The following is a 14,374-nucleotide window of genomic DNA, read 5'->3' as shown; positions in this document are numbered from 1 at the left end:
TCTTTTTAAGAAAATGAAGGAAAAACCAGACGTGTCAAAATTAGGAATAAAATATTTAGAATGGTTAAAAATTACTTATCAAAACGAGCTATATTTGTTGATACATATCCAAAGAATGGAAGACAATAGTTTGGTAAAACAGATATATGAAGCAAACGGACTGGAAGAAATAAGAATAGGAACGTCACGAAAAATTTGAAGAGGAAAATTAAGAAAAGCTGCCGAAAAAAGAGTAATCAGTTAGATGAACATCTCCCGACAAGCGCAGAGGATATGGATGAACAGAAGAAAATACGGAAGAAAAAACTAGGACTAAATAAGTAAATACTGATGTACTTTGCGATTTAGTAGATGGCCGCAAAGAAAAAAGTGATACTTAAGGATCTTGCGACCCTCCATGGTGTTATTATTTTACAACTTTTCGTTGAAACAAAAAATTGACCATGAAATGCAGTATATTTCTCTGGCGAAAATGTCAGAAGCGAGTTCGAGATCTCTTACGTAATTTCAGAGTATCAACTCTTCAGTGCCCCCCGTACATGAACATAAAGAATCGATCCTGGTCGATTTTTTGCAATTCCGCCTCCAATACCGCACACGAAAAGGGAACGAGTCCGTTGCCATTCAATCGGATTAATGGCCCTTCGGACTGAATGCGCCGTTGCTGAAATAGAATTGCCACAAAAATTGCTTATTCATGTAATTTACAGCCACAGATGAACCGCGGACCGGCAAAAAATCACTCGAATTCGCAACTTTTACCGCCAGTGGCACTACAAAACTGTTATCCTCTTTTAATTGTTAGCCGGTGCTGTTTTCGTCCTTTTTCTACGAGCACGAGCGCTTGCTTCGCCTCGAACTAAATGCAACCGAAGTAGTTGCAAAATTGGAGTTTCACCGTAAATAAAACATACACGAAAATCCCTTAAACTCGAACTTCTGTCGCATTGCATTAAAATAAATCTATGCTTATGCAAGCAAAACTTATTCGTATTCCGCGGTTTGTGGCGTATTTGAATTTTTATTTTGCGTTTTTGCTTAATCTTCGAGGTTTTACAAGGGGAGTAATATGTATTCAGATTGCTGCGTGGATATTTTCTGAAGCTGTGTAATATTTTTCAGGAATATCGACTGAATGTGCGACGATATATATATATATACGTTTAGGAAAGGGGAAGTCAATTTTTTTAACCGTACACGATTAACATGAGCGATGTAGGCAACCAGACATATACTACGTTTTATTGTTTTTTTGTTTCATACATTACTATTGTAAATGGCACAAAATTTAGTCAGTTGGTGAAAAATTTTCTACATTACTGTGAATGGACTTTGACAATGCAAACGCTGTTTCTTCCGGTGTGTTTTTGGCGGACTTCAAAATGTTGGCGATTGTGTCGTCACTGGCTCCAGCCGCCTGTAGTCTACTTTTGACAACTTCGCTGTTGATGTCCCCTGACTCCGAAATGAATCCAGTCTTTTTATAGAGGCAAAGAGCCTGTTTTCTAAGTTTAGGAGAATTTTCATATTGTTGAGTAGTGCGGAGTTTAGTTACTTCTTCTACGGTTAGGCCAGATTCCGTTCTACATTTTTTGCTGATTGGCTCGAGTTTAGTAATTTGTTCGGGAGATAATGCAGCCTGAATTTTTGAAAAGGTGTCAAATGAGACCATGTTGAGGACGAAATCTTACCAAGACACAAGTGGAAAGAAGAAGAATCACGAACAGTAGCTTCATGTTGACGTTAATCGGAAAATATACACACTGTCGAGTTAAGAGTAAGAAAAGGCCTTAAATAATATATATTATCTGTTGGGAGCAAAGTTTATGTTTTCTACAATCCGTAATTTATTTATTTATTTTTAATTAAGAACTAATTTGTTGTCACGGGCTGTACTTTATTTTCAGAATTATCGCGTTACTATTTTTAATAGCAACGTGATAATACTGAAGGCTGTAATATTCACAAATTATAATCAGCAACAAAAAGAGGGAGCAAAGTACTTTAATCTTCGAATAATATGTATTCAGATTGCTGCGTGAATATTTTCTGATCCTCTGTAATATTTTTTAGGAATCTCCACAGAATGTGTGACGATACTGACGGTAGTTAATCGTGATTCGTTTAGGACAATATAGATAACCAAACATACACCACGTTTTATTGTTATTTCTTTCATACAGTAGAAAAATAACAATGATTTTATTACCATTACGGATGGCACAATTTACTCAACAGGAGAAAAATTTGGTACATCTTTGAAAATGCACTTAGCAAGTTCAAACGCTGTTTCTTCCGGTGTATCCTTTTTCGCACAGTTCAAAATTTTGGCGATTGTCTCGGCACTGGCTCCAGCCGCCTGTAATCTACTTTTAACAACTTCGCTCTCCATGTCCCCTGACTCCGAAATCAATCCAGTCTTTTTATACAGGCAAAGAGCGTGTTTTCTAAGTTTAGGAGAATCTTCAAATTGTGGAGTATTGCGGAATTTAGTTATTTCTTCTGCAGTCATGCCAGATTCGGTTCTACATTCCTTGCTGATTGGCTCGAGTTTAGCAATTTGTTCGGGAGATAATGCAGCCTGAATTTTTGAAAAGGTGTCAAATGGGACCATGTTGAGGAACAAATCTTACCAAGACACAGGTGGAAAGAAGAAGAATGACGAACGGTAGCTTCATGTTGACGTTAATAGGTAAAAGTAGACACTAGCGGGTTTAGAGGAAGGAAAGATCTTAAATAATATATGTAAACTGTTGAGATCAAGGTTTAGTTATTTACACTCTGTAATTTATTTTTTAAGAACTGATACTGCTACTTTATTTTCAGGATTATCGCATTGCTAATTTTTATTAGCAACGTGATAATCCGGAAGGTCGAAAAAGAGTAAAATGTATAAATTGTAATGACCAAGATAAAATCGAAAATAAAAATCTGGGTCAAATGTTTGATTTAAAATAAAATCTCGAAAATATTTACTCCGCTGTGAATTTAATAATCAGCCAAACCGAACCCTTTTTTAACAAATGCGTACATGACCTGAGTAAGATAATACTTTTAAAGAGCGGCATGAAGTTCTAATAACAGAGTAGAACAATTTTAGAAAAAATCTTGTTACAAGCATTCTGAAAGGTTTTTATGTGCTGAATAACTATCTAATAAGACATTATACCCAGGTCGTCAAAAAATTTTGTTTTGGAGATTGTTCATAGATAGTTCCAGTTAAAGTTCATATTGCACATAAACTGTAGATTCTTTTGTATGTTTGTGTTTCACTCATAATTAAGTTGTTTCATAATTATATAATTAATTAATTCTTATTTTGTTAATTGCATTATACTATGTAAGTATTATACAATGTGTTGTCCTATAAATGGTTTATACTGTTTGGTAATAAATATTATTACTATTAATATTATTATTATTATTATTATTAAAAAGGTGTACTATTGCATAATGGGAATAAATATCTAGTACTGTCGACTACATACTCCATACAAACTGCAGAAACATATGAGAATATTCAACACTTGTTAAACTGTATTAACGATAAAAAAATTGAGTGCAATTTGATAGGCGATTTAAAAATTGTAGCTTTAGTAACTGGCTTCCAATCTGGATATACCAATCATATGTGCTTCTTATACAAGTGAAATACAAGAGAGAAAGCATTTCAACATCTGAAAACAATATTTCCTAAGCTTTCTGATAAACTAAAATATTACAATGAATTTCAGTTTTCATATTATCTACGTTTTCTATATTTAGGAATTTTCATTGGATTTGAAATTCGAATGAAGTGTCAAATCTTCCACGCCTATTTCAACGATACGGAAAAATTGACTTGGGAATCAATTAGCTTAGTTATCAGTGAATTTTTAGGAAACAAACGTTCCACAAATTATGTCTCATTTAAATTTCTTTGCTGATAATCGAGAAATCAAGAAAGTCGAAGAAAGATTTAAGAGAAAGACCCAAGTATTCATTCTTTCCGAATACATGAGGCTTTTATAAAGAGTTAGATCCTTCTACATATTCTAGACCGCTTAAATATTCGTAGACGTAATTAAATATCTGTCGACAGAAATCTGTGGAACATTTTTTTAGTGCTTCTTGCGCGTTTTTCTATGTAAAATAAGAATTCACTTCATTTTTTCAAATTGTTCACCGGACGAACATAAAAATTTTAATTTTTTTTTTCGACGACATGGGTATATTATCTCTTTCAAGAGTTGTTCAGCACAAAATTACCTTTCCGACCGTGTTTACAAAATATATGTAACAAAAACATTGTTCTACTGTGTAATTTTTATCTCTAAAAGGAGAACACTTTTATCTGAACTTTTTTTTACTTTTAGCACCCATACTTCGAGACCAATTGCTGATTTTATTTTGTACGTACCTTTCAATAACACGCTGTAGAGTAAGTACAAAATAATTTCACATCAATGATAAACAACTTTATACATTTTAACAATATTATCCAATTTAACAATATTCGTAATAGTTATGAGCACGTTTTAGACTTAGTACTGTCGAATTTGTCTTGCAAGGTTACCAGGTATATGGACCAACTTGTCGAAGAAGATGTACATCATCCTACACTTTGTATCGATTTCATTATTGCAGTCATTGTTACTAAACAATTTATAATGAATGATAAGAAGAAATGCTATAATTTTAAAAAAGCCAATTATCCACTGATGTATGAAATGTTATCTACTACGGATTGGTCAATGTTGGCATCTGTTAGAGATATCCACATAGCCTGTAATTTATTCTATGATAAATTAAATGAAATAATAAATAGAACTGTTCCTACATTCTATATTAAATCAAATCAGAGAATTTATCCACCCTGGTTCAATAAGGAAATTATTCAGAATTTACGTCTCAAATCTATCTTACACTCCAAATTAAAAAAACTCAGAACTGATTACAACTATAACTTATTTAAACAACAGCGCTCCCATTGTAAAAATATTATCAATAATTCGTATAGAGAATATATCTCAAATATCGAAATTAACATTAACAAAGATCCTAGTAAATTTTAGGCTTTCGTGGAGTCTAAAACGGCATCATCTAGAATTCCGGGTATAATGAACTACAAAAACATTGAACTCTCTAACCCTCGCCTCACTGTAAATGCTTTTAGTGACTATTTTCAAAGTGTAGGTATATAATGTAGGTATATATATAACAATATATAGCAACCACAGCAAATTCAAGAAATATCTGACTTGAGAATTTTGTTTTTAAATATACAGTCCATCAAGAATAAAATTAATCTGCTAGAAGCTATTTTACATAATCATAATTTTAGTGTCTTGTGCATAAGTGAGCACTGGTTAACCAGTGATGAAACAGAATGCGTTACAATTAATAATTTTAGAGTGGCTGATTCTTTTTCGAGAGTGATTCACACTCATGGTGGCGTGGTTCAATGCATAGATCCTTCCCTACAGTATGAAGACCTACCACAACTAAGTAATATATCCAAAGAAATTCATTGTGAGTTAATCGGCATATATGTACATAAATTTGATGTATTGTTAATATCATTGTATAGATCACCCAGTGGTGATTATGATGTTTTTATTGAAACCTTAGTTAAGTTACTTAATATCATTAATTATAAACAGAAACGTATACTAATTGGGGGTGACTTTAACCTTCATTTTAATGTAAACGACGTAAAGGCGCAAATGTTTTGTGATTTCTTACTTAGTTATGGTTTCCAACCTTTAGTGACTTTTCCAACAAGGGGAAGTTCCTGTATTGACAATGTCTTTTGCAATTTCTCAAGTGTAAACATAAAGGTGAGTGCTTTTGAGACCCATCTGTCAGATCATAGAGGAGTAGCTATTAATATTTCTCAAATTTTTAAAACACAAGAAAAACAATTCAAACTTACAAGACCCCTCACGAATCATGGTAAATTAATTTTTTTCAATCTATTAAGTGCAGTTAATTGGGACTTTGTAAAATCTGATATTGATATTAACAATAAGTTTAACATGTTCATTAATACCATCTTATATAACTATTACATTGCATTTCCTGTAAAAATTATAGTCTGCTATAATAGAAGCAAAATTCCAAGTAACAATTGGTTTTCAACAGAACTTCAAAAGATGAGAGAAACATTAAAATTGCTTTCCGAAGCTTATAAATTGCATGGAACTTTAGAACTCAAATCGTTGTTACTGGAATTTAGACGTAAATACAATATAGCTATTAAAAATGCAAAAAAACAAGCTAATGATAAATATATTAGAATAAACAAAAGTAGTCCTAAAGCAATGTGGAAATTGATCAAATGTAAAAATCCCAAAAACAACCTAAACAAACTTTTGCCATAACACCTGATGAATTTAATGCCTTTTTTGCAAATATTGCTTCAGACATCATTTCAACCTTGGCTCCCCCAAAATTTGATCCCATTAGCTTAATGACAAATATACCTAATATAAATACCTCATTTAATTTTAAACAAGTAACTTATATCCAAGTACGAGATGCTTTTGTTAGCTTACGAAATAATAATTCGAAAGACATTTATGGATTTACAGTACCACTTATTAAATCCCTTAAAGACATATTAATACAACCGCTTACCAATCTGATAAACTCCTGCATTGAAGTGAATTTATTCCCTGATTGTCTCAAACGAGCCAGTGTGGTTCCTATATACAAAAAAGGCGATCCTGATGATATTGGCAATTACAGGCCAATATCATTATTACCAATTTTTTCGAAAATATTTGAGAAACTAATGCTACAGCAGATTACGGAATATCTAAACAAATATAACCTTCTGACATTACAACAATTTGGTTTCCGTAAAGGCCTCTCTACTTCTACAGCCATCAGTGCACTAGTCGATAAGATAATCCAGAGCTTTGAACGTAAAGAATATTACTCAACCCATCTCTTAGATCTCAGTAAGGCTTTTGATTGCGTAAGTCACGATATTCTGTTAAGAAAATTATATTACTATAATTTCCAACCACCGAGTATAAATATGATTATGAGTTACCTTAAAAATAGAACGCAAAGCGTATCCATTAAAAACAGATCATCTTGTACTTATTCTGTTAATTATGGGGTTCCTCAAGGGTCCATTTTGGGACCAATATTGTTCTTGCTATATACAAATGATCTTCCAGACTACCTTAAAGAAGTTGATGTAACTCTCTACGCTGATGATACTTGCATTGGTACAGCAGGAGTAACTGCCGACCTTGCCTTCAACGCCAATCAAAATTCTATGAAGAAAGCCGCAGAGTGGTTCAGTGCAAATAGACTCCATTTAAATAAAACAAAATGTGTCTCAATGCTCTTCACATTAAGACCCTGCGAATGTTCCATCGGATGTGCGGAATATACAAAGTACCTACTTAGGAGTCATTATCGATAAGGAACTTACTTGGTGTTAGCACGGTAATTATATGTCAAATAAAATTTCAAAAAATACCTTCCTTTTAAGAAATTTGGCTAATAATCTTTCTTTAAACTGTTTATGTATGGCCTATTATGCTCTGATACACTCTCTTCTCAATTATTCCATTTTAGTCTGGGGGCACTCATCATCTTTATCACGACTCTTTAAACTACAACGAAGATCAATCAGAATAATAGCTAATATAGGATACAGAGAAGATTGTAGAGCGTACTTCAAGTCACTAAAAATACTTACACTTCCTTCGCTTTATATTTATCGATGTTTGGAATTTATTACTCGGCATACAGAATTATATCCCAAAGTCAACCTCTATCACAACTACAGGACTAGACACGAGGATATTTGTTTCAGAAACTTGCGTCTCACTAAGTCGAGGGATGCCATTAATTATTTTTGCATAAAATTTTTGAACACTTTGCCTGACGAAGTACGTAGATACAACAGTCATGATTTTCTAAAAAATGTGAAACAATATTTGATACGAAAGGCATTTTATTCATTAGATGAATACCTAAATAATAATTTTAATGACCTGGTGTTACTATCTAGTGGTGCTTAATTTATTATATAGTCGATCATATATATATATATAGAGTTAATTCTAAATTGTTTCTTTTAAAAAATTGTTATTTAATTTGTTTCTTTTAAAAATTGTTATTTATTTTATAAAATTATATTCGATGTATTTACTAGCTTCTTCTGACGCGTGTAAAATTTTTTATTAGCACAAATAAAGATATATTATTATTATTATTATTATTATTATAATGATTCCAACTGCGACTTCAGTCAAAAGTCTTCAGGAAATAAAACTTCTAGCACTAACGTTGATAACATACTCAGTTTTCTGGTAAAGGATTGTGCTGGTCTTTTTCTTAAACCCGTTTTTTATCTTTTTAATTTAATATTAAGACATTCAAAGTTTCCACTTATCTAGAATAAAAGCTATATTACACCAGTGTTCAAAAATGGAAACCTAAATGAAGTTGAAAACTATAGAACCATTACTCTCCTTTGCAACCTTGCCAAAATATTCGAAACCATATTATGTAGACATCTGTCATTTGAATTAAAACACTTTATCTCCCCTTTTCAACATGGTTTTATGGCTAATAGATATACGGTCACTAATCTAGCCTTCGACCAAATGGACCATTCTATACTAATTACAAAACTACGTTTACTGGGAGTCTCTGAATCGTTAGTGTTACTCTTTATTTCTTATTTGAGAGGTAGAGAAAGTCGAGTAAAATATCGTAATTTTGAATCTGATTACTTTACACCAACATCGGGAGTTCCACAAGGATCAAATTTGGGACCATTTTTATTTTTAATATTTATTAACGACATACCTGAAATGGTAAATTGTGAAAAACTTTTATTTGCAGATGATCTTAAACCGAGGGGTAAACCGCAGAGGAAATCAATTGTAAACGCTAGAGGAAATCAAAGGAAATCACAGGAAATCAAGAGAAAATCAACGAGAAATCAAGAGGAAATCAATGAGAAATTAACGAGAAATCAACAATAAAACGCGACTTCTCAAAGCGATGCGTTTAAATTCTCGCCTACCTATTTCATCCGACGAAAATCATTTGAATAATTGAGAATGGTAGCAAATGGGTTTCAGTGACAGCGATCTGACATCGTATGTCCAAGACACTGTACATATGTATTATCACAAAGTTAAGAACAAAGTTTTTAAAATCGGACTCAATATTACCTCTAGGGAATTACGTTGCTACAGTTGCTCACCTTGAAATATTAGGTAAAAAATTACACCAGAGATCAACATATGCTAACAATAACGGATTTGAAAGCAGAAGACAAAATGAACTATGCAGCGGCAGAAAAAATGTGTAGCCCGGAAGTAAGAAAAATGATGAGCCGACAACATTGACAATAGTGCAGGAACATCAGGTTATTTGAAACTAATGTATCTTATATCGGAGCATTCCTGGACAAAACGTTAACTATTGTAGAAAGGATATATAACATTTGGTATTGCATATTTTTCCTACGAATATGGAAAAAATTTATGGACCAAAGACAGTATACAGTAAAAGATAACTTTTTATCTTCCAATTGCTACACATGCGTTGAACTCAATGGACACGCATTAATAAAAATAATTAAAATTTTTCAAAAAAGTAAACTTACTGATGATATGTTCTTGCCTTGGAAGTGTAGCTCTCAAACTTGTGAGAGTATGTTTAGAAGCCTTAGATCAAAGACCTCAACTTTTAGCACAATTGTTAATTTTAGTATAAGAGATATGTTGCATCGAAGTGACAGACTGCAAACTATAAACAACATTAAAAACGATTTAGATAAAAAATTCGTTTTCCTAGAAAAATCAGGAAAAAAAGTTCAATCATGAAGAGAGATTTTGTGAAAAATGATGACTTAGGAAACATTTCAGATAAAGATATACAAAGCACCGTAGAATCAGCTTTACGGGATTGTCTGCGTGACACTGAAGATTTAGGAATGAAAGTGATAGATTTCAGCTATGTATTTTTGCCTCCGTGTAAAGACAATGAATGTAATGACGAAGTTGAAGATGAAATGTTTAGTGAAGAACAGTGCGATCACATTGAAAATTACAACAATTCTCAAATAACCATGAAACGTAACTGATTTCAAAGTTTGGAAAACGATCCAGTTGACCAAGATGAAGATTTACTGAATGATCTTTGCACAATTTCATACGAATCGAAGAAATTTGACAGAGACATACACCTTAGAAGTTTTGATAGTGACGATATTTTTGTTGTGAAAGGTGATCTAGTCAGAATACGCTTAGATAATACAGCAAAAGTTATAAAAAAGTCTTCACTTTGCTGGCTGTTAGACAATGAAAAGGATCGCGTCAGTGTGGATCGTCTCAAAACATTTATTCAAAATAAGAAATTAATAGTAGTAGAGTTAACTCAGAAACAGATACCTGCCTTCAACATAAAGATGCATCTCAAATTCAAAAACCAGTCCAAATTGGAAAACAAAAAAGACGCTATAATATATCAAGTGACTCATCTGATTTAGACAACCCAAGTAGTATCGAATATGATGACAGCACGGATACCGAAAGTTTGAATTCTTCCAATTATTCTGATGATTTGAATCCTCGTTTGAATCTCAAGGCTGAAAATAGTAGGACTGATCGTTCTAAACCAGACTTAAATATAGACGATTATATTATAGTACAATTAACAACTCAAAACAAAACAAAAAATGTTATCACTTAACCCTATTTTTTGTGATTTTTTGAAAAGGAATCCAAAAATTCCCGATGCTTTCATGTTTCCGGTCATTAAAGACCAGGGGGAGATCCAAGAAAATGAATATATAATGAAACTATCTCCACCTCAGGTACTCAGAAGAGCCAGTTTAGTTTTTGAAAAAAAAATATTGAAAAGATATTTGATTTAATTCTAGTTTTTTTTTAAGTGATGTGATTAAAATTTGTGATAATGTAACCTCAACCTGGGTCGAGATTTTTACAAGTATATATCGTAGAGAATACTTTTAAAATTTACAAGTAGATATAAAAAGGCAAAAAACCTAAGATCCGAAGCCTACTGATAACTAGACACAACTTTAACTCCCTTCAAACTAGAATAATTTTCTGCATAAGATTATTATCTAACTTATCGCATATGTTGGTATAGAGAGAAGTTTTTCTTCATAACAAATGCTATCGACAGATAGAAGACAGAATTCAACAATGGAAAATTTGGAAAAACAGCTGATGGTTAATTGTGGGAGCAAAAAATTTGTAGTTTATAACGTGTTTATGGTTTATGCAAAAATATGTTACAGGTAATAAATTATTTTGTTTATAATACAGCGCCTGCCAGAAAATTATTAACAAAAACCTGGAAGTGTTTATCAACGACTAAATTATGTGAACAAAGTGCAACTGCAAATTATATTTATATATATTAGCTTGTTTTTTAACGACATCTTGGTAGCTAAAACACTTAATACATATTTTTTTATTTTCTATTGTTTCTTGGTAAACACAATTAATCAATAATTCACAGTTTCCATTAAGAAGGTGATCATGGTGGAAATAAAACTAACTAATAACAACGTTAATAAAAAAAACAATATTATGCAAAATAAAATGTGACCTTAACAGGTAAATATATAGTCTGGAGCCTTCCTTCAGTAGTGTGTCTTGTTCCTGTTTAACATCAAAATGATCTTGTCAGCCACCACGCTTCTTTCAATAAGCTTTGCCTTGGTAAGATTTCTTTCTAAACTTAATTTTATTTCACACTTTCTAAAAAATTTCAGGCTACATTTACTGTTACCCAACTTGTTAAATTTGCTCCAATAAGCAGAGAATGCAGAAACGAAGCTGGCATTGCGTTGTCAGATATTCCCTTTATTTGGACGTTTAGAAATTTATCTAAATTAAAAACATATATTTTCTGCGTCTTTGGTAGATATTTCTGGCCGTCAAATAATATCGACAAGGAAGATATTAAAGGGAAATTAATCCAGTTCAGATCGAATGACGAGGCAGTCGAAAAAGTTTTACAGTGCCGCTTCAAAGGGCAAATTCCGGACGGTACATCGTTACAGCTTACACAATGCATTTTTACGGATCTCCAGAATTGGGCCCCAGCTAATTAAGGGTTGTTCTGAAGTGTGCAAAAAATGATAATAAAAATAAATGTATTAAAAAGGAATAACCAAGAAAGGAACTATACATTACCCTTTATATTTATAGCAAAATTCAAAATGAAAGTGAAAAAGTTGATTGGAAAAAATGTTTCCTACAAGTTTTGAGAAAATAAATAATTTTATTAAATAAATTTACACAGCCTTTAGAGAATTTCAATATCTTTATCCGTTTTCAAGATATAAGGTTGCGGAGTTTTATCTGGAACATTTTAATAATCTTCGTGAACATTTGCAAATAAAATTTTTTACAGTAGATTTATGTTTCATACCTCTAATTTTCACAATAATTGACTTTGTCACTCATTTATAAGAATATTGGTACTTAGATTATGGATTTAGTGTATTTAATTTCTTAAATTTGTCCACCAAGTAAGTGAAATTAATCAGAAATAAGTGATCTTTAAACATCTCTAACTTTTCTAAGAAAATCATCTATCATTTCAAATTCTAATACAATTTTTCCACAGTATTAAAATCATATTGATGATTTATTTTCTCAAATCTTTTCAAAAAAGTGTAGAAAACATTGTTTACAATTAACTTTTTTATTTTTAGGACCTGTTTAGGAACATAGTTATTCTTTTTTATTACATTTATTTTTACTATCATTTCTTGCACACTTCAGAACAACGTTTAATCAGCTGGAGCTAAATCCTTGACATCCACAAAAGTGCATTTTGCAAGTTGCAACGATGTATCTTCCGGTGTTAGCTTTCTGAAGTTGCACTTCAACATTTTTTCGACTGCCGCGTCATTCGATCCAAACTGGACTAATTTCCCTTTAATATCTTCCCTGTCGACAGTGGCTGGCCACGAAAAAAACGTAATATTTCCAAAAAGGCAGAAAAAATATGTTTTTAATTTAACAAAATTTCTAAAGGTCCAAAGAAAGGGGACATCTTTCAGAGAAATGCCAGCTTCGTTTCTGCATTCTCTGGATATTGGGGCAAATTTAACAATTTGCTCAACAGTAAATCCAGCCTGAAATTTTTTACAAAGTGTGACATGAAGCTGCGTTAAGGAAGAAATCTTACCAAGGCAAAGGTCATAGAAAGGATAGTGGTAAATGGAACCACCATTTTGACGTTAAACGGGAACTGGACATACTATTGAAGGAAGGCTGCAAACTATATATTTACCTGTTAAAGTCGCATTTTATTTTGCATAATATTGGTTTTTTTATTAATGTTGTTATTAGTTACTCTTAATTTCCACCATGATCAACTTCTTAATGGAAGCAGGTAATTATACATTAATTGTGATGTGGTTATCAAGAAACAATAGAAAATACAAAATTCTGTGTTAAATATTTTACCTACCCAGATCTCGTTAAAAAACAATCTACTATATATAAATATAAAATGCAATTATATTTTATTTAAATGCACAAGATGTTTTTCGAAATTTTCCATTACAGAATTCTGTCTTCTGTCAAATATTTTTTATGGAAAAAACCTCTTTCTACATCAACATATGCAATTGATGTGTGTCTACTTTAACACACTAATAATGTCCAGACATAATTCTACATTAATATCTAGTGATTCGCCACTTAAACCTAAACTGATATTTTGTAGAAAATGTAGGGGATATGTGCCTGCCATGGCATATATATTTATCCGAATTTAAAAAATTCTGTTTATTTAACGCCCATTTATTACTACCTAAAATGCCTAATTTACCGTTAGAGACCTAAAGGGTTAATTAAACGACCTAACTGTAAATTTTAAAAGGCTTAAAATAGGATTCCACGACCAACGAAGCAGACGTGCTTGCACAATAGAGATTTTCCTTGAATTAATTGCTTTAGCAGGCAATGAGTTATTCTGCAAAGTGTGTGGAAAAGTTGTAAGTAAACATTTAAAATACTGAAGCTTGAATTATGTTCACATTTTTGTTTCCTAGTTTAAGTGCGAAAAAAAATCACACTTTGAACAACACTGCAGTGGCGATGCACATAAAAAGAACAAGAATAAATCCAGTAAACAGACTTTATTAAACATTAGTTCCGACAATTATTTTACGCAATTTTGCATCGATTTATCTAGAGCATTTACCGCAGCAAATATTCCATGGAATAAAGTTAGTTTAAAAATGTTATGCATAAATATACAGGAAGGCATTTACGCTCAGAAAGCACTCTGAGAAAAAATTATTTACCAAAAGATTACGATATGGTGAGCACTAGAATTTTTATTTAAAAACTTTTTAACA

The 14,374-nt window shown here is 32.0% G+C and overlaps 2 protein-coding genes across 2 annotated transcripts; both read right to left on the bottom strand.

Moving 5' to 3' along the window:
* Positions 1-1,288: 1,288 nt before the first annotated feature.
* Positions 1,289-1,736, bottom strand: LOC135130590 (uncharacterized). The gene is made up of 2 exons (XM_064057995.1): positions 1,692-1,736; positions 1,289-1,639 (listed from the first exon to the last, which is right to left on the bottom strand). Exons 1-2 carry the CDS (start codon positions 1,734-1,736, stop codon positions 1,289-1,291), a joined length of 396 nt encoding a protein of 131 aa, XP_063914065.1.
* A 411-nt stretch (positions 1,737-2,147) lies between these two features.
* On the bottom strand, positions 2,148-2,763 carry LOC135130456 (B2 protein-like). Its single transcript, XM_064057842.1, has 2 exons — positions 2,634-2,763; positions 2,148-2,581 (listed from the first exon to the last, which is right to left on the bottom strand). The coding sequence occupies exons 1-2, from the start codon at positions 2,676-2,678 to the stop codon at positions 2,228-2,230; spliced, it is 399 nt and encodes a 132-aa protein (XP_063913912.1). The 5' UTR covers positions 2,679-2,763; the 3' UTR covers positions 2,148-2,227.
* Positions 2,764-14,374: the final 11,611 nt, after the last annotated feature.

Source organism: Zophobas morio, unplaced genomic scaffold (genome assembly GCF_036711695.1).
Source record: "Zophobas morio isolate AGI-343-1 ecotype UQ-CSIRO unplaced genomic scaffold, CSIRO_AGI_Zmor_V1 ptg000017l, whole genome shotgun sequence".
In the NCBI taxonomy this organism is placed as follows: domain Eukaryota; kingdom Metazoa; phylum Arthropoda; class Insecta; order Coleoptera; family Tenebrionidae; genus Zophobas; species Zophobas morio.
This window is presented reverse-complemented; position numbering and strand designations above follow the sequence as displayed.

Excerpts from the sequence above, each read along its gene's own strand:
- LOC135130456 (XM_064057842.1), bottom strand. The coding sequence starts at position 2,678 with ATGAAGCTACCGTTCGTCATTCTTCTTCTTTCCACCTGTGTCTTG. Across the intron at positions 2,582-2,633 it reads TTCTTTCCACCTGTGTCTTG|GCTGCATTATCTCCCGAACA; the intron begins GTAAGATTTGTT and ends TCAAAAATTCAG.
- LOC135130590 (XM_064057995.1), bottom strand. The coding sequence starts at position 1,736 with ATGAAGCTACTGTTCGTGATTCTTCTTCTTTCCACTTGTGTCTTG. Across the intron at positions 1,640-1,691 it reads TTCTTTCCACTTGTGTCTTG|GCTGCATTATCTCCCGAACA; the intron begins GTAAGATTTCGT and ends TCAAAAATTCAG.